Source organism: Oncorhynchus masou, chromosome 10 (assembly GCF_036934945.1).
Source record: "Oncorhynchus masou masou isolate Uvic2021 chromosome 10, UVic_Omas_1.1, whole genome shotgun sequence".
Lineage (NCBI taxonomy): Eukaryota > Metazoa > Chordata > Actinopteri > Salmoniformes > Salmonidae > Oncorhynchus > Oncorhynchus masou.
This window is the reverse complement of record NC_088221.1, coordinates 12,773,581-12,798,565: the sequence shown is the minus strand read 5'-3', so window position 1 is coordinate 12,798,565 and position 24,985 is coordinate 12,773,581. Positions and strand designations below refer to the sequence as shown.

Genomic DNA, 24,985 nt, shown 5'->3' with positions numbered 1-24,985 from the left:
TCAACAAGCATTTTGCATTTTATTGTTGTACCCTCTTTACAGTTAGTAAAAACAGATACAGGCAAATGTCAATGAAACAAGAAGAGACACATCAGCAGAGCCATTCAATTCATATTGCTCTGCTTAGTCTGATTCCACCAACACATCTGAGCAGAATTATATGTCAGAGTTTCTGCTATTACCTGCCTCTCCTACAGTAGGAAAAGAGAACATGTGACAAAGATGTACATCTTTAAAGTTCACATACAGTAAGTCAAGGAATACAGTGTGGGTGCAGTTTTTCTCTGTGCAGTTATGAAACCTTTAATGGATAGAGATCTCAGCGACACTGGCGTTCTGAGGGCAGATGATCAAGGCAAATAGCACCTGGTGCAAAGATTACCTTGATGGCAAAGGGAAATTGGCTCAGCTGAGGTAAGTGCTGATTTAAGGTGCATTGTGAGGATTTAGTCTACACTTCAGGAGCACTGAGGATAATGGCACCAGGAGCTCTGATACTATGATCCATGTCACATAGGCTTATTTAAGATTCTGAACTAAAGCTTATCTCTGGATAGAGAACAGACTTAATCCAATGGCAAGCTTGATATGATACTGCATTGACTTACTGTATATAATAAAGCATTTTAGGTCACTTTATAAAATAAAGCCAGTCGTGCTTATTCATACATTCAAAACATAACTTTAGATATTATTACAGTGCATCCGGAAAGTATTCAGACCCCTTGACTTTTTGAAATTGTTGTTACATTACAGCCTTATTCCAAAACTGATTAAATTGGAGTTCAATATTGGTTTCATCAGACCTGAGAATCTTGTTTCTCGTGGTCTTAAGAGTCCTTTTGGTGCCTTTTGGAATTCTCCAAGCGATCTTTCATGTGCCTTTAACTGAGGAGGGGCTTCTGTCTGGCCACTCTACCATAAAGGCCTGACTGGTGGAGTGCTGCAGAGATGGTTGTTCTTCTGGAAGATTCTCCCATCTCCACAAAGGAAGTCTGGAGCTCTGTCAGAGTGACTATTGGTTTCTTGGTCACCTCCCTGACCAGGTCCCTTCATCCCCGATTGCTCAGTTTGGCCGGGCGGCCAGCTCTAGGAAGAGTCTTATAGGTTACAAACTTCCATTCTTAAACTTCCATTTAAGAATGATGGAGGCCACTGTGTTCTTGGGGACCTTCAATTCTGCAGACATTCCTGTGTCGAGGCACAGATTCCTTCAACCTCATGACTTCGTTTTGTGCTCAGACATGGACTGTCAACTGTGGGACCTTATATAGACGTGTGCCTTTCCAAATCATGTCCAATCAATTGAGTTGTAGAAACATCTCAAGGATGATCGATGGAAACAGGATGCACCTGAGCTCAATTTCTAGTCTCATAGCAAAGGGTCTGAACACTTATGTAAATAAAGTTTTTCTGTTTTTTTATTTTTTTTTTATAAATTTACCCCCAAATTTTTGCATATGTTTTCACTTCGTCATTATGGGGTATTGTGTGTAGACGAGGGGAACAAATGTATTTAATCCATTTTAGAATAAGGCTGTAACGTACCAAAAGTTGGAAAAAGTGAAGGGTTCTGGATACTTTCCGAATGCACCATATGTAATATCCATAACAGGTAGGGCTTTTGTCATGTTTTTGTCTTCTATACAAGCTGTTTTATTTATTTGATAGTGTCCACAAAAAGCTAGCTACACGTGTCCCATTAAATCAACGTGTCAAGAACTGATCTTAGATCTTTATTCCTGAAGAGTATAAGGATCATACAATATCATTGGTGCTTTTAGTTGAACCAGATTCAATGGATTCGGTAAATATAATGGTTATTGGGCTGCTGCGGACCCTGTGGCTATATAAAGATTATAGTCATTATAACATTATTGCTTTAGTTAAACAGGGGGCATATGGACTCTTAAGACAAAGGTGGTGACTTTTTCCTAAATATGCTATAGGTCCACCTCTAAATCTATATTTCTGCAGTAACACTTAAGTTGAAATTTTGGTGCACATGTTCGTTGAATTAAATGTAGAATGAATAAGAATTTGAAATTCCAAACTACAGTACTGTTCAATAAGGCATGCGTGACCATGGATTTAGTTGTTTTCCTTCCATGTAAAAGAGTCATTTTACAGTACTGTTCAGGACATTTATGTCAAAAAGCCATAAATGCTTACTGCCATAAACAGTGTACAGTGTTGTGCTTATAAGGCTGTAGTTTCTGTACAGCACTTTGTGACATCAGCTGATGTAAGAAGGGCTTTATAAATACATTTGATTGAATTTGATTGATAGTACTGGCCGTTTCAACATAAGTGTTACCTTGAAAAGTGAGTTCAGGTTGCTTAATAAGATTGTGCCCAGTTCGAATATAACATATGATATGGATCATGCATTTTCAAATATAGATTGCATCATCCAGCGACATACAGTACGCTTGCTGAACTAAGAAGTTCTTAAAATTGCACATGGTAAAATATCATCCTATACACGAAAATACCAAAAATACAGCTGTGAACAATCGTGGAAATGGAAACAAGGTAATATAGTTAAGGCTAAACATCTGTGTCTATTACCTTTGTATAGCTAAGTCAATAAAAGTAGCATGCATTTAACCGAACATTGCCACACAATTTTACGTTAAACAACAAAAGCAGCCAACTCAAATCGAATGTATGTACCCTTCTTCACCGCAAATTAGTCCCATGTTGTGTAGGTTTCCCATTTTGTAAACCATATGGCTTTGTGCAACTGTTCAGATCCATTGGAAGTAACATCCCTGCTCAAATCATCTCTGTAAAATAATATATCTATAAATGTCATGCCAGAAATGAAAGAAACTATGTTTTACATGCACTTAGTGTATTGTACGTGCCAGATTGTGCTTATCATACATTGTCTTTCATCATAGCATGTATACTTATATCCAGGAACAAATCTGCGGTATTCTATCAAGGTATACTTTATCTGTATGTATTTATATACTACATTTTCTTGAATATAAGAATCATGTCCTTTAATAAATTAGAAATAATAAAGGGTTGGGGTGTAATAAGTTAAAACTGGTCGCCCATTCTACGTGAAGCGGTCGGAATTCATCTTTCTGAGTTTCGGGGGAAGGTGTCCGTCCATTCGGCCCCCTACTCCCCCTCCCCCCTGCATCCTTAGCAGCTTGGGGGGCAAGTCTGCCACGGATTGGCTGATGTGATCGGAGCTGATCTTGGAGGCCATCTTGTTCACCTGCTTCTCATCGGAGACGCCGGGGACGGAGCTGATGCGCTGCAGCTTCATGGGCAGCTCCCCCATGCTCCCGGGGTAGATCATCTCCGATGTGGTGGAGCTCATCCTCAGCAGCTTCCTAGGCATGGGCAGTCCGTCCCGGCCGCAGCCGCCCCCTTGCATCTTCTGCAGCTTGGATGGCAGCTTGGTGGTGGTGCTCTCCTTGTCCTCCAGGGTCTCCAGGCAGTCCATGGAGCTGTTCTTCCCCCCCTCGCCGCTGTTACACAGGGACGGTGCCATGAGAGGAGAGGATATGAGCAGGTTTTCCTCCTGCTCCTTCACGCTGTACGGGGGAGTGTTGACCTCAAACGTGGCGTGGAACTGGGAGTAGTCCACCTTGAAGAACCCCTCCTCCAGAGAGATGACTGGGAAGAAACGATGTCCCCATAGAACCTCGTCCTCAGTGTAAGAAGTCCTCGCTTGGCAAGTCATCCCTGTCGAACACAGACAAAACAACAAAAACAAAAAAAGATCATGTATGATTGGCTTGATTGTCTCCATGTCTTTATTTCAGGAAATTTAATTGACGACTTCGACTCTATGCAGGGAATTATGCACAATTGCCTGTGGACAAGGCAGACAAGGCTAATGCTATGGAGATGAATGCTATGCTAGTCAAATATATAAACAAACACTTCAGAATCAAAGAGAAACCCTGATTCAATTACATGGCTGACGAAGTGCCCTCAGCTCAGTCACAAGAGTGAAGTGTTCCTCAAAGATTATTTTCCTTCAACAAACAATATCCCTCACAAACTGACATGATGAATAAGTACATATAAACACAGAAAGTGGCCTCAAAAAATACTTCATTTATTTTCAGATTCCATACAACATTAATGAGCAAGTTTCTCAGTAGGTTGAGAACGACGCAGGGGATAGCTGAGTGAGTCCATTCAGCGATTACTTTTGAGATGAAAAGATCTACAATGTAAAACACCGTTTGCCTTCGGCGGTCTTCTCCTGTATAGATTTGGTCTGATGAGAAAAAAACTAAACAATTTTATCTTCCAAACCACTGTAACAAAATGAAAAAGCACACAGTGTTTTACCTCTGTTATTGTTTTTTTTTTAAAGTCACTATGTCAGTGCTAAAATAGTCAACTACTAAAGGTGCCGCTTTTATGCACATTCTGCAACAGGCATCAATCCAGCTCCTTGTTCTCATCAGTGTACGAGCAACAGTACCAGGAGCATGAAAATAAGAAACTACAAGCATTCACCTAATACATAATGCATACAGTACAGTGCACACGAGTGGGATTCATTGTCTTTGGCGGAGTACAACATAAACAGATGCTTCTACATCTTTATTCCTAAAATACTGTTTTCATTTTGTCTTGCATTGACAGGGAAACAATTGCTATTTTCGGAGGCACTGCATCATGTTAAGACACTTTAAAAACAATTTCCTAAATAAGTAAGATGTCTTTTATCTAAGCCACCCGGGGTCTTTAGCTACTTGGCAATTTAGTCCACAACGTAACCTTGGTTAGGAATGACAAAAGAGCAGATTAAGATAATCAAATGACTTAAGTGACGGACCAGAGGAGGCTTAGCAAAGATAAGGATGCAATGGGTCCAATGGGCTTTCCTGACAACTCGTATATCTTTTTGAGAAACAAATATTCATCACCATCTATGGGACTTCCAATTCAAAGCCTGTTTACATAACATGTTTGGTCTCAAAATGTTAATGTGCCTATATGACAAGTGGTTAATTAGGTCATCATAGTGCTGCCTGAAGAATGTCAGCCTGACCAAAGCAGATTTCATGCATTATTTATTTTTTCCTTAAAAGTTGCATTTAAGAAAAGAAGATACAATAACAAAAGATAAGATGGAGTTAAAATAAGAGAGCTTTGTGGGATACTCTTTTAGCAAGGTCAGTGTGATCAGCCATGGTGCCCGTCAAGGTCTGTGAAGGAAAGTTCAAAGTTCATAAGGTTTGTTTCCATAGATTAAACAAGATACACTAGATCATGAGCACCAGGCATTCATTTTTTTGTTTTGTTACTGTGTTACTGGAGACGTTGAATTAAATGAATACTTAACAAACACTCCACCAGTTTACCCATAAACAAATTAATACAATTAGTCAAATGATGAGGATTGAATTAATGAGCAACAACATTAATTTTGTTTTACATAAAGTTACAGGTTCATCTTCAGTGATAACCCTCTTGTCACTGTTATTCGGCAGACGCTATCGTAATTACTGTTACATGATCTGAATACTTGCAGTGTATCAATCCACCCTCCGCGGAGCTCCATGCAAACCTTTTGTTCTTTGGAATGTCTAGGAAAACGTGGCTGCTGAAAGCAGCGTTTTGCACTGCCGCCCCACAATTCATGAATCAATAGAAACAAATTCTAACAGAGATGAGATGCACGGCTTATCATCTGTCAGTCCAGAACATTGAACTGAGCCACGTCTTCCTATTTCCTTTGAACTAAGTATCCAAGCTGTTACAAACCTGGAGGCACGTGTGTTCTTGAAGGTCTGTTGAAGTCCATTAAAAACTGAGTGGTTGCCCAGATATAAATACCACATATACTAATTGCTAGCGTAATAATGCCCTGGCAGCAATAAATGAATCATAAGTATAAGCATTCAAAGAGACTAAAGATCATGGCACACTAGGTATTGCTAATCTTAATGGAAGTGATGATCATCTTTGTTTCTGCCACAGTTTCCAAGGTCCATAGAATAATGCGCTGATAACAGTTTTTACCAGCCACAGTCAAGTCACAGATGTGCCAGACTTATTAACATTGAGTACGGTCAGGGTATTCTGGGCATTATTTCAGCCCTATCGCTCTGCACTTCTGAGTGCTCTCAACATATGGAAATATGCTTCAATGACTGGGGTCCACAGGAATAATAGGGACTTGAGGTTGAGAAGCCAATTGAGGCTAAGTGCAGGGAATCTTGTAGTCATTTGTATCATGAACTTGTCACACTGCCAAAAATCTTCCAAAGCATATAGTCACACGACATATTGACCGACAGGCATATACTGTAAGCTCAAAGGTCGAGTATTGGTGTACACATGCAAAAGCACACTTCTACTACACTGGTATTTTGCTTAAACCCTCAGTAATTCTTGTATCATTTTACCACCAATAATGGCGTGCCTGTTTTCGTAGCTGTATACATACGACCACAGACCGATGCTGGCACTAAAACAGCACTAAATGAGCTGTATATACCGCCATAAGCAAACAGGAAAACGCTCATCCAGAGGCGGCACTCCTAGTGGCCGGGGACTTTAATGCAGGGAAACTTAAATAAGTTTGACCTAATTTCTATCAGCATGTTAAATGTGCAACCAGAGGGGAAATACATTCGACACCACCTTTACTCCACACACAAAGATGCGTACAAAGCTCTCCCTCACCCTCCAATTGGCAAATCTGACCTTAATTCTATCCTCCTGATTCCGGCTTACAAGCAACACTTAAAGCAGGAAGCACCATTGACTCGGTCTATAAAAAAGTGATCAGATGAAGCAGATGCTAAACTACAGGACTGTTTTGTTAGCACAGACTGGAATATGTTGTGAGATTCTTCCGATGGCATTGAGGAGTACACCACATCAGTCACTGGCTTTATCAATAAGTGCATTGAGGACAGGAATCGGGAATCAACTCCACATCCCTGGTGTAGGAAGCGCCATGCTCTACCAACTGAGCCTCTCTGCTATTTTAGTCAGAAGTGGGCTAAGAGTCACGTCCCAAAGACTGCCAGAGACACACAGAACATATTAAAAGTCAATATCACACACCACTCAATGGAAAATAATCAGTAGAGGATATTCAAATATTGTGATAAAGTTCAACAGAACTGGCCCGGAGCATGACAGAAGATTATAAAAGCAAAGAAACAGACATTTCCTCCATTAATTATAGCACAAATGAACACAAATAGAATTTTCCTCCATTAATTCTACCACAAATGTACCAAAATATAACTTTCCTCCATTAACTCAGCACCATAATCATATTCAGTGATCTATAGAAATGGGCACACATAAGGATAATCGCACAGTTCATCTGAAATCAGATAATCAACTTCTGGTTCCCTGTTGGGTAGCTCTCTATTTTCTGATCTGCATCCTATTGAGCGGCCTCGTATTGGAGGAAAGCCCAGCAATTTTGTAATAGCACCATCGACAGGCAAAAAGGTAAAGTGGTGAGGTATAAGTGGGTTCATTCCTGCATCCATACACTAAAGGCCATTGACAGTCTCACTGAAGAGGGTGCTCTGTTGCTTTCCTTTTCACCCATAGGGAAAAGCCACAATTACAGACAAATTGCTATCATAAACATTTTGGAAACTTGGAGGTGATATGACTACAATCAAACAGCTTTGCTGTGTGTTTAAGATGAGTATAATAAGCTACACTATATACAGTGCATTCGGAAAGTATTCAGACCCATTCGCTTTTCCACTTTTACGTTACAGCCTTATTCTAAAATGTATTCAATACATGCTTTCCCTCATCAATCTACACGCAATACCCCATAATGACAAAGTGAAAACAGGTTTTTAGAAATGTTTGCAAATGTATTATAAATTAAAAACAGAAATACCTTATTTACATAAGTACTCAGACCCTTTGCTAAGAGACACAAAATTGACCTCAGGTGCATCCTGTTTCCATTGATCGTCCTTGAGGTGTTTCTACACCTTGACTGGAATCCACCTGTGGTAAATTCAATTGATTGGACATGATTTGGAAAGGCACACACCTGTCTATATATGGTCCCACAGTTGACAGTGCATGTCAGGGCAAAAACCAAGCCATGAGGTTAAAGAAATTGTCCATAAAGCTAAGAGACAGGATTGTGTCAATGCACAGATCTGGGGAAGGCTATCAAAAAATGTCGGCAGAATTGAAGGTCCCCAAGAACACAGTGGCCTTCATCATTCTTAAATGGAAGAAGTTTGGAACCACCAATACTCTTCCTAGAGCTGGCCACCCAGCCAAACTGAGCAATCGGGGGAGAAGGGCCTTAGTCAGGGAGGTAATCAAGAACCTGATGGTCACTCTGACAGAGCTCCAGAGTTCCTCTTTGAACCTTCAAGAAGGACGACCATCTCGGCAGCACTCCCAAAAATCAGACGGAAGCCACTCCACAGTAAAAGGCACATGACAACCGGCTTGAAGTTTCCCAAAAGTCACCAAAAGAACTCTCAGACCATGAGAAACAGGATTCTCTGCTCTGATTGAAACCAAGATTGAAGTCTTTGGCTTGAATTCCTGAAACCATCCCTACAGTGAATCATTGTGGTGGCAGCATCACGTTGTAGGGATGAAACCAAGATTGAAGTCTTTGGCATGAATTCCTGAAACCAACCCTACAGTGAAGCATTGTGGTGGCAGCATCATGTTGTGGGGATGTTTATAGCGGCAGGGACAGGAAAACTAGTCAGGAATAAGGGAAAGACGAACGGAGCAAAGTACAGAGAGACCCTTGATGAAAACCTCCTCCAGAGCGCTCAGGACCTCAGGACATCGTGAGGTAAAGGTTCACCTTCCAACAGGACAAAGACCCTAAGCACACAGCCAAGACAACGCAGGAGTGGCTTCGGGACAAGTCTCTGAATGTTCTTGAGTGGTCTAGCCAGAGTCCGGACTTGAACCTGATCGAACATCTCTGAAAAGAACTGTAAGTATCTGCGCTCCTCATCCAACATGACAGAGTTTGAGAGGATCTGCAGAGAAAAATGGGAGAAAATCCTCAAATACAGGTGTGCCAAGCTTGTAGCGTTATACACAAGACTCGAGGCTGTAATCCCTGCCAAAGATGCTTCAACAAAGTACTGAGTAAAGGGTCTGAATAGTTATGTAAATGTGCTATTTCATATTTTTCTTTATATACATTTGTAAAAATAAAATAAAATAATTTTAAAAAACCGTCGGCTTTGTCATTATGGCGTATTTTTTATTTTGTGTAGATTTATGAGACGAAGAAAGAACAATTCAATCTATATTGGATAAGGCTGTAATGAAAAAGTATGATGTCTGAATACTTTCCTAATGCACTGTATACAAACGTATGTGGACACCCCTTCAAATTTGTTTCTGATAGGTGTATAAAATCGAGCACACAGCCATGCAATCTCCATAGACAGACGTTGGCAGTAGAATGGCCTTACAGAAGAGCTCAGTGACTTTCAACGTGGCATCTTCATAGGACGCCACCTTTCCAACATGTCAGTTCCTCAAATCTCTGCACTGCTAGAGCTGCCTCGGTCAACTGTAAGTGGTGTTATTGTGAAGTGGAAACGTCTAGGAGCAACAACGGCTCAGCCGCGAAGTGGTAGGCCACACGAGCTCACAGAACGGGACCGCTGAGTGCTGAAACACTGCCTCTGGAAGTACGTCAGCACAATAACTGTTTGTCAGGAGCTTCATGAAATAGGTTTTATGGCCGAGCAGCCGCACACAAGACTAAGATCACCATGTTCAATGACATGTGTTAGCTGGAGTGATGTTAAGCTCACCGCCATTGGACTCTGGAGCAGTGGATTTATTTTATTTTTTTCATGGTTTCGGGCTAGGCCCCTTAGGTCCATTGAAGGAAAATCTTAACGCTTCAGCATACAATGACATTCTAGACGATTCTGTACTTCCAACTTTGTGGCAGCAGTTTGGGCACAAAGGGAGGTCCATACAGAAATGGTTTGTCGAGATCCGTGTGGAAGAACTAGACTGGCCTGCACAGAGCCCTGACTTCAACCCCATCTAACAACTTTGGGATGAATTGGTGCGCCGACTGCGAGCCAGGCCTAATCACCCAACATCAGTGCCCGAGCTCACTGTTGCTCTTGTGGCTGAATGGAAACAAGTCCCGAGTGGAAAGCCTTCCCAGAAGAGTGAAGACTGTTAAGACAGGAAAGGGGGGGCCAGCCCCATATTAATACCCATGATTTTGGAATGAGATGTTCGACAAGGAGGTGTCCACATACTTTTGGTCATGTAGTGTACCAACAGGCATAAAACACTACGTAATCGTCATACCTGCCTGGAATGGTGTGTTCCTATGGAAACCAAATCTACCAATGGTAAGTGAGCATAAACACATCATATGAAGTCTATTTGGATTGTCACCTTTGAGTGCAACTCGAGGCAAATGTGGAGCATTTACAGGACACACAAAAGTATATTTCTTGTCTTCGGCCATCCCAATCAAAACAACCATCCATAAAAGCACTGGTTTTATCACTCAATACTGGATGATACATTATACCCCTAGTTCCTCACCACAGTGAACTGGTTTGAATGCCTGTATGCCCCTGACCCTTTCCAGCACGTCACTGCTCCTCAAAGTGTATTTGTTTGGATCGAATCCTATGTAGTACCTTATCATTGTACGTGAGCTCATTTTACAAATACCATATTTAATAAGCACAGTGAAAGGTACCTTTAGTACCGTCTGTCTGGCTCTTTCATCCTCTCCGGGACACAGACTGTGCTTTGTGTACAGACCTCTCTTTGATGTTCTAATGTATACCCTGTAAAGTGTACTGCGTGACGAGCACAGTCAACACCAGTGGAGGCTGCTGAGGGGAGGACGGCTCATAATAATGGCTGGAACGGAGAAAATGGAATGGCACTAAAGAAATAGAAACCATGTGTTTGATGTATTTGATACCATTGCACCAATTCCGCTCCAGCCTTTACCACGAGCCTGTCCTCCCTCAATTAAGGTGCCACCAACCTCCTGTGATACCAGATACAAACAAGTCTTAAGAGACAGAAACACCTATAGTGGTGTCAGTTTGTTTTCGAGACATCTCAGGAGATTGGTAACATGGCTTTATATCGTGCCTTCTCTGTATAAATTGGATGTTGCGCCATAAGACTGGATGTTGCGAAATATTTAACTTTAATTCGATGGTGAAATCAGATAGACGGGATTTGAAGCGTGAAAGCCCTGCAAAACACATACTATTTTCAAATATCAGATTATTAGTAAAGAAAACTGAGCTGCAAACAAGACTCAATTTCCCTTCTTTTTACAGCAGGTAAATCTACAATATACCAAAGGAATTTTGCTCTTCAAATTGAATATACACTATATTTCTCATGCAATAACGTGTTGCCATTGAGAGAGTATTAAGGGCAAAGGACATTGATCTCGCTGAGGTTGTATGTTTGGGAGTCTATCAAAAGCTAGTACTTTGTGAGTAAATGAAGCTAGCTAGCACAGCAGGATAATACTGAGCTCTCTTGTGTTTCAAATAACAAAGTCAAGACGCAGCCAAGTCGCTAAGGTGACAGGGAGATACAATTGATTCTTTGGGTGGCGGGAATGGAACATAAACTAGGAGGAAGCTTGCCAATAGTTTCTGCTTGATGGTGGCTCACAAAACTTACTGGCATTCATGGAGCAGAGAGTCTCGAACGTAAGCTTATCGAGGATATAGAAGCCACAGGTGCAGAGGATTATATCCGTTTGCTGCATGGCTCAGTCGTATACTGGAGATCAGGCACAACTCCACTGTCTCCACACCTCAAGGCCCAGAGTCCTGCATCCCGGCTTTAGATAGATGCCTGTTTTATTCAATCCAGTTCTTACATATCAACAAATCCATACGCATCATTTGACTTCAGAAATCAGTTTATTTGACTCACTCACTCACAACCACCTGCACTCTTTGGAAAATAGAGCAATGCAAATTGAGCAACGCATTTACATATTTATGCAAATGATTGATTGCCCGTTTTTCAGATTAGCCTTCCTCTGCACTTCGACTCCCACAGTCCAAGTCACTGGGAGAAAGGTGGGCGTAAAAAGTCCTCCCCGACCTCTCCATTCTCTCATAGACAAGGATCTGCAGATGTAAGACATCCTCTCACAAACAAACACATGCAAGCACGCAAGTGTAGCACATGGGGATGTGTGAAACTTACTCCTCAGCCTGAAGTTTCCCCACTTGTGTCAGCGAATGGCTAGCTTTTCTCGTGGCGCCAACTGGTAAGATGCAGGGGGGTGGTCAGGTGTTCCAGCAAGGCAGAGGTCCTAGGTTTGCGCTAGAGATCGACCGATTATTATTTTTCAATGCCGATACCGATTATTGGAGGACCAAAAAAAAGCCAATGGCAATTTACAACAATACTAAAATAACACTTATTTTAACTTAATATAATACATCAATCAAATCAAGTTAGTCTCAAATAAATAATGAAACATTTTCAATTTGGTTTAAATAATGCAAAAACAAAGTGTTGGAGAAGAAAGTAAAAGTGCAATAAGCTAACGTTTCAGTTCCTTCCTCAGAACATGAGAACATATGAAAGCTGGTGGTTCCTTTTAACATGAGTCTTCAATATTCCCAGGTAAGAACTTTTTCCTGTTACGTTGCACAACCTTCAATGTTATGTCATAATTACGTAAAATTCTGGCAAATTAGTTCGCAACGAGCCAGGCGGCCCAAACTGCTGCATATACCCTGACTCTGCTTGCACACAACGCAAGAGAAGTGACACAATTTCCCTAGTTAAAAGAAATTCATGTTAGCAGGCAATATTAACTAAATATGCAGGTTTAAAAATATATACTTGTGTACACATTTTAAGAAAGGCATTGGTGTTTATGGTTAGGTACACATTGGTGCAACGGCAGTGCTTTTTTTCACGAATGCGCTTGTTAAATCACCCGTTTGGCAAAGTAGGCTATGATTCAACAATAAATTAACAGGCACCGCCTCGATTATATGCAACGCAGGACAAGCTAGATAAACTCGTGATATCATCAACCATGTGTAGTTAACTAGTGATTATGTTAAGATTGATTTTTTATAGATATGTTTAATGCTAGCTAGCACCTTACCTTGGCTGCTTGCTGCACTCGCATAACAGGTAGTCAGCCTGCCACGCAGTCTCCTCGTGGACTGCAATGTAATCGGCCATAATCGGTGTCCAAAAATGCCGATTACCAATTGTTATGAAAACTTGAAATCGGCCTTAATTAATCGGCCATTCCGATTAAATCGGTCGACCTCTAGTTCGCGCCTCGGTGTGAGCCGAATCAGGAGGAAATGGTAATCGCTAAAAGCAGCATAACATCATTTACGCATACAACAAACACTCATTCGTGCAGCCTCACTCACCAGAATATGGCTTATCAACACAGTATACAGGCTTTAGAAGCAACTGAAGCTGTCACATTTGTCATATTGAGGACACCAAGGCGCAGCGTGATAAGCATACATTCTTCTTTTAATGAATGAAACCCACTAAACAAAACAAATGTGACGCTATATAACACAAGTGCTGACATGCAACTACACGTAGCCAATAACCCACAAAGCCAAAATGGAAAATGGCAACCTAAATAGGATCCCCAATCAGAGACAACGATTGGGAACCAATTCAGGCCACCATAGACCTACATTTACCTAGACAATACCTAAACCCCATAGGTAAAAATAGATAGATAAGATAAATAAAATAGATAAGACAAAAACACATATACCACCCTCGTCACACCCTGACCTAACCAAAATAATAAAGAAAACAAAGATAACTAAGGTCAGGGCGTGACAGAAGCATTATCTGTGAAGGAAACAGTGGCGGAAGCAAGACTGTGAATCAGCGCTCTGGACAGTGAATACAGAGAATCATGAGTCAACCCTCTAATGCTTGCACCGTTAAGATTATTTTCTGTGAACAAATCACATTAACATATGAATGCTTGAATTATTTACCAAACGGTGAGCAGCAGCAGCTAACTAACAATGCATCATGTGGAAGGTTGTTGCTGAAAAGTAGAAGAATACATCCCTGCTTGACTGCTTTTTGGCCCAGCGGTATCAAATATTAAAGAGATGGCACTGAGCTCGAGCAGCATGGAGGACAACTGACAAAAGAGAGAGGGAATAAGCATCCAAGAGATGTCGTCTTTAATGGAGAAGGAACATTTGAATTCACAGGACATACAGTACAGCAATAATACTGTGCTGAGTACGGTACTTTGGGTTCCTAACAACTGATTATACACATTTTTCCATGAAACGCCTGAAAGGCCACAACAAATTGTGTCTATTAGAGGATATGAGAAATGTTTCTCTCATTTTGATACAGATACATCTGTTATGGGCACAAGTCCTCTCTAAGACAGACAATCTGTTGCTATGGTGACCGCCATCAAACGGTACACTGAGATGAAACACGGTATTCTTTTAGAGGCCTGATTTTTCCCTCTTTGATTCGTCGTAGATGAATACAACATTCCTCAGCTGTGATGCTATTTAAGAATTCAATCAATTTGTTAAGGTTGCATCCCGAGCTTATTGCATCCCGAGCTTATTCCACATTTATACGACATGCGGTAGGCAAAATGTGCGCAAAAAAAAAGAAGAAGAAAAAAACACAGAGAAGGAAAATATACTGCCGGAGAAAAAATGGTGTAGAAATGTACTGCTATGGGGGATGGGTGTTGAGGGAGCCAGAATACTCAGGCAATAACATCAGTGTGGAGGTAAACAGCAGAGCAGAGAGGAGCAGAGCAGAGGCTGTGTGTGTGTGTGTGTGAGAGAGAGGAGAGTGTCATTGCCTGCCAAGCCTCTACACAGGGTGAGGTGACAGACCAGGCACGGGAACATACGGCTCGACACAACAGTAAGACCATTAACAAGCAGCAGGGGGGAGAACATGCATTATGAAGGAAAGAGGGTGTTGGTGGTGATGGTGGGTGAGGAGTATTAGAGGGAGGAGCAGGAGGAGGGGCACACGATCGATAGCCTTGAAGCCAAACACCGACTAATAGTGGGCAGACAAATCACACTCGGAGTGTGGCCATTTAAAAAAGGGATATCGCATGTTCAGTTAAGCTTGTGTTTTCTCACTATGGTTTGAGTGAGGTCCAATACCCCACAGCATGTCAATGGGACTGAAATAAAAAGCACGCATCCCCCTAAGGATTGTCTCGCTAGAAGCGCATCCAAAAGACAAAATGTCAATGTGGCTGTGTCTGTGTAGACCTAGATCGATTAACGTGCACTTCAGGGACACTCAGACACTATCAATCAATGCTGCACAGTGACCAAAACGCTGAGAGCTAGGCTAGCAATTAGAGCATTGGGCCAGTAACCAAAAGGTCACTGGTTCGAATACCCAAGCTGACAAGGTGGAAATCTGCCGAGGTGCTCTTGAGCAAGGCACTTAACACTAATTTACTCCAGGGGTGTCGTACTACTATGGCTGACCCAGTAAAACAATGCATTTCACTACACCTATCCAGCGTATGATACAAATATTATATATATATATTTTTAGAGCAGAGCACAACGATAACATATGGTTATTGAGGAGCCACCATCTTTAGTCAGTTTTGACCAAGCTCTAGCCTACCCATCCTTTGTGAGTCTTTCATATAACCAAGATCTTTGTCGTTTTCCTTTTAGTTCTGGGTGACAAAAGGAGCAGCATGATACCATAATCAACCATTTAACTGACCCTTTATACACTCTTAGAAATAAAAAGGTGCTATCTAGAAACTAAAATGGTTATTGGGCTGTCCCATAGGGTAACCTTTTAAATAACCCTATTTTTTGTTTCTAGGTATATCTCTTAATGCAAACTGGTCATGTGCAATTCGACACAATATACATTTAGTCTATTACAGAAATTACAGTACCTCAACTGAGTTAGAATTCCAGCATGAGATGTACAGTACTGTATGTACTACCTAGTGTATGTTCTATACTGTAAACTGAGAAAAAAATGACATTCCAAAAAGATTATCGCACTAAATTTGGTTGCTAATCACAATTAACATTTGCGTTGGAAAAACATGAAGCTTCAACACGGCTTCTTAATGCAAAGAAATGCGTGAGACGGGTCGTTAAAATAAAAATAAAAAAGTGAAATGAAACAAATGAATAAAAAAACCCTGTAAACCACTGGAGAACAGAAGGCTATTAAATAAGTGTCTTATCAGCGCACCCGTGGGGGGGGGGGGTGTGACTCTGCCGTGCTCTGACCCTGGGCACATTAGATTTAATCGGAGACTCCTGCTCTCACCTGCTTAGAAGGCCGACTTCCCCCGGCTAAACCCACATTAACCCTTGAACCGCAGAGTGCTTGAGTGTGGGGCAGAATGGAGAGCGGGGATCATGACGGACATGCTCTGAATTGTGATCATTCTGAATTAATTATGGTCACTTACTCCAGGGGCCTTGTCTATCCTTTCACAGTGGTGTGTAATAACAAGCTCCATTCTGACACTATTTACCTCAGACCAACGCATGCCTCTGACTTGTCAGCAAATCTGCTACATGAGATGTATCCATTTCTCTGAATTCATTATTCTGCTGCTACTCTTTGTGCACGACAAACTCCTCTTTGGCTTGTTTTACTTTCAAGATAATAATGGAAACGTATTATCATAATGCAGTATGTGGATACTATTAATATCTAATTACAACAATTAAAATATAAAAAAAAGAGACACACAACTTTGCTTGCTTTTAGGCCATGCCCTCGCAAAACTTGCATAGCCCGGTTCTCTGATATTAAGAGTGCGATATCTCACATGTGGCGGATTCGCTAAGGATCGCCTACACTCGGAAGGACCAAACAAAAGCTTCTGTTGGGGACAGACTGGTAGAGTGGCAAATGAGGTGAGAGCCTCACCTCCCTTAAAAGGAGCCACTCTCTGGCCCTCCGGTTATTCTCAAGCATGCTTCTTTTCATGTCCCCAAAGTAGTGCCCAATAGGTAAACTTCTATGTGGGAGAGAGCCCGAAGGTTGTCACCCTCGCGATTATAAATCAGTATAATAGTCCCCATGATCCGGCAGGATATCGTCGGATATCTTCTGAGGGTAGTTGCCCGATCAGCGAAGAGCATGACACTCTTGCCCGAGCTCTCCTACGTACATACCAGGTAGACGCCCACTGCGCATACTGGACAACGACGGGGACGCCCTTCTAGGGAAGGCGACAAGTGAAAAGCCATAGGCACATTAACCTGGGGGATAAAAAACCTGTCCAGTCTGAGGGCGCGAACAGTGGCTAGTAGAGCAAGATCCTGCATGGAGCATAGGACCATGGAAAAACAGATTCACACCACTTCTCCACGAAAAGACGCACCAACTGTAAAACAGAGAGCATGCATAAGGGGTTGGCTCTTTCCTTTTTATTCTATGCATCCGGGTGAGGATAGAAAATTGCTTTGTTCGGTATGGTATAAGCCCTGCATGACGATAGCTGCCAGGACTGGTCGTAAGCAGGTTGGAACTGCCGTCTGGGGAAATCCACTTGTCATCGAGGGGCTCGAAGATGATGCGGGAAAGCATACGGCATCTCCCAATTTGTCCCGGGTATGTTAGCTCTTCCACCCCAAATGGCGTGGTCACCATGTTTTGGGATGAGGTCTCCCTGGGCCCTCGTAGAACTGGTCATCGCTTCGACCAGACTGCAGCAAGTCAGTCTGGATAGATGGGGGACGCGGGCTCTCGTAGAACTGGTGATCGCTTCGACCAGACTGCAGCAAGTCAGTCTGGATAGATGGGGGACGCGGGCTCTCGTAGAACTGGTCATCGCTTCGACCAGACTGCAGCAAGGCAGTCTGGATAGATGGGGGACGCGGGCTCTCGTAGAACTGGTCATCGCTTCGACCAGACTGCAGCAAGGCAGTCTGGATAGATGGGGGACGCGGGCTCTCGTAGAACTGGTCATCGCTTCGACCAGACTGCAGCAAGGCAGTCTGGATAGATGGGGGACGCGGGCTCTCGTAGAACTGGTCATTGCTTCGACCAGACTGCAGCAAGTCAGTCTGGATAGATGGGGGACGCGGGCTCTCGTAGAACTGGTCATTGCTTCGACCAGACTGCAGCAAGTCAGTCTGGATAGATGGGGACGCGGGCTCGTAGAACTGGTGATCACTTCGACCAGACTGCAGCAAGTCAGTCTGGATAGATGGGGGACGCGGGCTCTCGTAGAACTGGTCATTGCTTCGACCAGACTGCAGCAAGTCAGTCTGGATAGATGGGGGACGCGGGCTCTCGTAGAACTGGTCATTGCTTCGACCAGACTGCAGCAAGTCAGTCTGGATAGATGGGGGACGCGGGCTCTCGTAGAACTGGTCATTGCTTCGACCAGACTCCAGCAAGTCAGTCTGGATAGATGGGGGACGCGGGCTCTCGCTCGACAGAGCAGCCAGCGACATGATGTGAGATGCCATGCAATATGCCCACTCTGTCTTAGTTATGCGTTACGCATTTCTTTTTTTCATACTTTTTGTCCAATATGCAGCATTTTTGTTTAATATTCAACATTGAGCCAAAGATGGGAAAATCCATTGCAAATACAGCAATATATTTCAAGAGGCTCATAAATCATGATGTAGATTAAAACATGATAATAACATAATTCCCAAGGTTTCCAAATCCAATGCATTATACTAGTTTTTTAAAGTTGTTTTATTTGACCTTTATTTAACTTGGCAAGTCAGTGACGGCCTAGGAACAGTGGGTTAATTGCCTGTTCAGGGGCAGAACGACAGATTTGTACTTTGTCAGCTCGGGGATTTGAACTTGCAACCTTTCGGTTACTAGTCCAACACTCTGAAATGATTCATCTGGCAGAATTTTTGGTACAGGATAAGCCCAACCGTGAGACTGCGTGTAACTCGAAAAACACTTTCTTTATCCAGTACTAGAATTTCCACAGACAAACATACTGTATTTATATGCTCACAGATACACATGAATAAACATCAAATGCACTTTAAATCAATTCAAGTCCACAACAGTCTCATGCCACCCACACGTCTTAGCATGAACAAATAGCAAAAAAACAATAACAAGGGAGATTCTATTTTTCTCCAATACCAGTGAATCGTGAAAAAGGCTTGGACTGTCATGGAGGCAGAGAGGAAGCCAAGCCAACTGGTCACTTCAATGCACAGCTAACTAGTTATGGACCGTGTCCCAAATGGCACCCTATGTAGGGCACTACTTTTGACCAGCGCAATATGGGGATTGCTCTTTTCAAATAGTGTAACAAAATATTCCACTGTAGCTTTCGGCTGGAGTTGTTCGGAAAATATTTGTAAACTCCTTGTTAGCGTCATGTAAATGCCACAGCATGTTCCCAATAGCCCATCAATCATTAGCATTTGCATGACATCACATCGCAGTCTTCTCACAGAGGTCATTTTCTGCTGATATGCCAGCCACTATGTTTCTAAACATAATTGATGAGTGAACACGAAACCTAAATGAAGTGCTTCGCAAATTTTTTTTTTTTTTTTGCTGAACTGTGAAGCGTCTTGTTAATAAAGAACGACACACAAATTTTCAGGGAGAAACGTGTTGGTGACAGCATTCTTCCTCTAGTCAATCACACATTCAAAGTCAGCTTGCCATGAAATTAAAATCCCAGCATGTTTGTCATGTAACTGAGCTGATCAAAGATGGAAAACGGGACAAAAGTACAAAATTGCATGTTAGATGTACTGTGTATAATTGGCATACCATTTGAACAGACGAGTGGTAAATCAATTGCAGTCTGAGCAATTTCACTTTTGCATATTACAAAGAAAATGTTATTGCAACTCAGTGATTCAGTATGGTGTTCCCCGGAATGTTTTTTTAAACCTTTATAGAAGGAACAGTTAACTAAACCTTAACAATTTGGATTAAACAATTCTATCTGTTATATAAATTGCAAATATGTAAATGACAATGTTATAACACTTGAATCAGTAGTCCCTAATGAAGGATATGTAGAAACATATATATTTTTTTTTAAAGAACGTTGTTCTGCTGAACATGCCATCATAACAAAGGTGTTTAAATAATATGAAAAGTGTATTTTTTTCTTGTCCTTTATATTATTATATTGTAACACTCTCATATCATACTTCCATGCATGCAGTGACTATGTTCAAATCTCTGACAACATAACAGATGGGAAGCCATGTGGAGCTGACTTTGAGTTTATGATATCATGAGAGGCTGGGATGATGATGTCATTTGAAAAGCTCATTATGTGAATATGAAGAGAGCTGATTTTCTATGAACATGTAAAAAAAAAAAATGTCAAAAATGTACATGTAAAACTTGGACATGCTGATGTTAGCTAACACCAGTAAATGTCTCTGAATTAATATTTTATAAACATTCTATCTGGCACCCATTAAGCCTTGTAACACCTCACGGTAGCTCTCACGAGTCCACCTCCTAATTTGATCTCGGAAAAGTAGTTATCTTAATATCAGGTTATTTTGTCAGTAGACCTCTTGCTTTGTGTACGGTTACCACATGTTGACTTGTGTATTACTGACAATTGCATTGCATTACAGTTTTCCCCCATACCATAGGCATAGAATCTAAGTTCAGGTGCAGTGCTGAAATCCAGAACGCTCAAAGAGAGGTTGCCATGGAAACAGAGTTACATTGGACCGAAATGAAAGTGTCTGAGGATTAGACTTTCACTGTACATACATTTTTAACCACATATTGTTTTCACATTGACATCTCTCTTCTTGCTTTTTAACCTAACCCGACCACCTAGTATGTTCGCATTGACACGGTCGAGATTACACTACTACTGTATCTAGAATTAATCTTGACATTGAGAAAACATCCAAAACATGTTAAATTACAATTACAAAATGTGTTTGCTGTCTAATTTGGTTGTTGTGCCCAATACATATGACACATGTGAACCTTTCCCTCCAAAGTGTATGTTTTGAAATTCTTATCCGCATTCTAGAATTTTCCGTGTTGACGACTGACCAATTAATCAAAACTTTGGGAAAAGACAATGACATAAGTAGTTCTAAGGATATATTCTACAAGGCGGCACCATTACGACAGACTTATCATACAGCCATTTCTCTGCACCTTTTTGTCTATATAACATCAATACGTAACCCCTCATAAAAAAAATAGTCCAATTAAATGTTCATATACTATATGAGTTATATAATATAATGACATGACGTGAACCGTATACCTCTGCCACATACGTACAGTACAGGACCAACTATTTCATCTTGAACATAACTGTTTTCTGCAGTGGTCTGTGTTGCATCAGACAGGACTGGTATGTCATTCCCCAATCTTAAAGTACTCCCTGCAGCCATTTATTAACGGTCTCAAATGAAACAGTTGAATTTGAAATATGATCACAGCGACCAAAATGTTTCTCAAGTGGTCATTACTGTTTTTATTGAATTGACGTTTCCAATTTCAGAAGGAAATTGGGAAAGCAAAGTATACCCCCAGAAGTGCATGAAGTCGTATTGTAAAACAGAAAAACTGTTCCCTAGACAGCAATTATTTTAGGAGATCTCATAAAAAAATGTTGAAAATGATTTGTACAAATCTATCAAGGGACTGGCTCTTTAGATAAACTAAACATAATTGAATCCCATGCCATGTTGATGTACTGTATTAAACACAGGCCAACCAAAGTCAAGAGATTGAGCATATCCAAATGCAATTTGTTTTTTTGCCACTGCAAACGAAAAATCAATCAGAACATATATGATTTATAAACCTATCCAGTTGTGCAACAGAACATCAATAGCATGCAATCAATGACATCCACTATCATCCAGGGGTCAATGGAGGCCCATCTGGGTCAACTTACAGTATACACCTGCAACTTCACGTTATACTGATTCACATCATTATAACACTCATACTGGTGCATTTATTTTGCTGTCATATACTTTAGCCAGAGCCAAACATTCTCCACTAGTTTATCTCAGGGCATAGATATACAATAGGCCGATACTGCAAGAAAGAAAAACAAGGTATTTGTGATAACTTACCAGTGGTTTCCACTATTCCTTCCAATATAACCACAATTTCAAACTGCTCTGTTTGCATGGATCTCTGGGAGAGTTCGTAGAATGGACTTTTAGTGTCAATCACATGGCAGATTGTGAGTGGTGAGACGAGGAAGAGCTGATCCGCCCCGGTACTGAAGCCCACGTCCAATTCCAACTGATCCAGAGGAAGAAACTCACCTTCGGGCGTCTGACGAGACTATGGAAGTATACAGAGAGAGAGAGAGAGAGAGAGAGAGATTGAGAGAGGCTGGGGGGGACAGTTTAACTACTGCAACCCAGTGAGCCATACTGAAAGCCATCCACATTTTGTGAACAATTAAAGAAACCAATCATCAGTAAATATACTGAGTTAGTAAATCAATGTCTATAGCCAGAGCCATATATATAGTAGCTCTGGCTTTAGCTAATCAGGCACATCATGCCACATCAAAGGCACATCTCAAGATGTTAGTAATGACCCAGTGACTCTCTTCTACTTCAGGGGGCCTGTAATAATGGTCAAATGTGTATTTCTATATGAATAGCATTGCCACTAAACTTCCCTGGAATCAATTGCTTTATGTGTTAATTCACATTGGTAGGCCTATTTGCAAATAAAGTGAAAAAACGACTGTTCATAAAAGTAGGCTCTAGAAATCCATTAATCTATGTTTAACTAGGCCTACATTAATATCAATAGAAACGTCTCTAAAGCGATAAAAGAGCAATACTGGTATTGAAATGTAATATCAGCAGAGAATAATAAACTTTATACTACTCCTCTAAGTATGTGATGTGTAACTATGGCGTAATTAAACAATAAGAAAACGAATAACTTACACTCACATGACAGAAGTAAATGGGGCACTAACGTTGAGATACACAAATATTGTTGTGCATGGGGCCGTAGAAGTGACACTTACTTTCAGCAATTTGCAGCGGATCTGTGCGGACACCATATGGCTATTACGCAGGTTGCCGACTCTGAACATGAGAGTTAGTTTTCCATCTCGCATCGAAATAGCTGCATGTTCACTAAACATCAAGGTCTCTGCCCTTTTTTTGGGCTGGGACATCTTAATGAACATGCAGCCAATCAAAAACGCATCAACGATTGATCCCAGTATTGACTGGAAAAGAAAGAGAATGATCCCCTCGGGACATTTGTCCGTGATATACCTATAGCCATATCCTATTGTGGCTTCCGTTTCTATGAAGAATAAAAACGCGGAGGGAAAGTTGTAGACATTGGCAACGCATGGCGTATACTTGTCATCGTGGGTTCGATGGAGGTCTCCTCTGATGTAGGCTATGATCCACCACATGAATGCCATGAAGAGCCATGCCACCGTGTATGTTAGGATGAAGATAAATAAATTCCAGCGCCATTTCAAATCGACCAGCGTAGTGAATAAATCGGAAAGGTATCTACTGGTTTCACCACCCAGGTTTCCATGCTGGACGTTACAACGCCCGTTCTTGTCCACAAAGCGTTGCCTCTTCTTCTTCTTCTCTGGTGCCGGCTGGTTGAATCCAGACCCGCTGGATGAGGTGGTCACTACCTGATAATCGTCCCCAAATTTCTTTCGAAGTGCAGACATACTACGATGACAGCCGCGAGAGAAATAATCTGAAGGGTTCAATATAAAGTCTATTTCTGTACAGGACTTCGTTGTAGTTGCAGTAATTGGCCTTATGTTGTGGGCAATACCCCGGAATTGGAAATACTGCGTGGAAAGTGCGTTCTGTAACGAACTAATCATGCACTGTCCCCTCTCTCCACATACTGTTACTACTACTGCACTTCAAATCCATTAAAATAGAGAGGGATAATGTCACTTCAATCACTACAAACAGATCTTCATCCGAAAAGCAGTATGCTAAAAAACAATTACGCACAGGATCATCTTCTAACCAAACGCGTCCGTCGCAGTTCAGGTTTTGAACAGTTTATTATTTGGTGCGTCGCTGCTGATCATCGCCCTCCCAGGCTAGAGCAATCAGTGCAGGTTGGGTCAACACTGTCCTCATCTGTGAAGTCCACACCTTGGGTTAAAAGTTTCAATTGTTTCCACGCCCCATCAGGCAATTAAGATGTTGTAGGTAATCAATTAACCGTTGGTTACTGTGATTATAAGCCGTGGTCAAGATGAAACCGCTCCATACATGCTGCACATCCGATGTCAGTGTTGGTGTTGGACACAATTTGGTTCCCAACCTCCGCTTTGTGCTCCTGCGTGCGCACATAGGATCTTGCATTCAGTTCATTGGCAGTGGAATATGATGGGAAATAATGGATTCGTGGAACAATTTACTGTCCGGTCATACTTATGTGGTTCCCCTTTAACGATGATGCCTGCACGCTGTCTTTCCTGTCCCCCTTTTCCTCTTCTGGTGGGATTTTACTGGTGTTCTTGTGGACGCATGCAATAAGAATCCGACAGCGGCTGCTTCGTTCTTTCCCCTCGATTTTCCCCTTCACCGCTCCTGCATACTGCACGTTCCGTATGCTATGATACACTCACTATTACCTACCGGTACTAAATAGACAAACAGTTTGGAAGAAGAGGGAGGGAAGAGGTATGCAGTTAATTTACTTTAACACAGTTTGCTAAGATATAATGCAATCCATTCAAATCAGCCTACCATTGAATAACGCGTTTTAGAGCAGGCTACTGTGCCATTGATTTTTATTTTTTTTACCAGTTCTGATTTTTCTTTAGTGGTACATAGATGGTGGGATAGACAATTATGTAAGGGATAATCAAGGAGGGGCTCTATGCGTTCTATGAAACATAATGAACGACGTGGAAGATGTGTTCCATGACGCACTTGCGGGGTGGTGGAATCCTCCACAAAGTTGCATTATTTTCCAGAGAACACATAGAGCCTCGAGATGATGATCC

At 41.6% G+C, this 24,985-nt stretch overlaps 1 protein-coding gene across 1 annotated transcript; it reads right to left on the bottom strand.

The window, feature by feature from the left end:
* Window positions 1–24,572, bottom strand: LOC135547159 (G protein-activated inward rectifier potassium channel 1-like). Its single transcript, XM_064975880.1, has 3 exons — window positions 23,003–24,572; window positions 22,080–22,296; window positions 1–3,708 (listed from the first exon to the last, which is right to left on the bottom strand). The coding sequence occupies exons 1-3, from the start codon at window positions 23,840–23,842 to the stop codon at window positions 3,071–3,073; spliced, it is 1,695 nt and encodes a 564-aa protein (XP_064831952.1). The 5' UTR covers window positions 23,843–24,572; the 3' UTR covers window positions 1–3,070.
* Window positions 24,573–24,985: the final 413 nt, after the last annotated feature.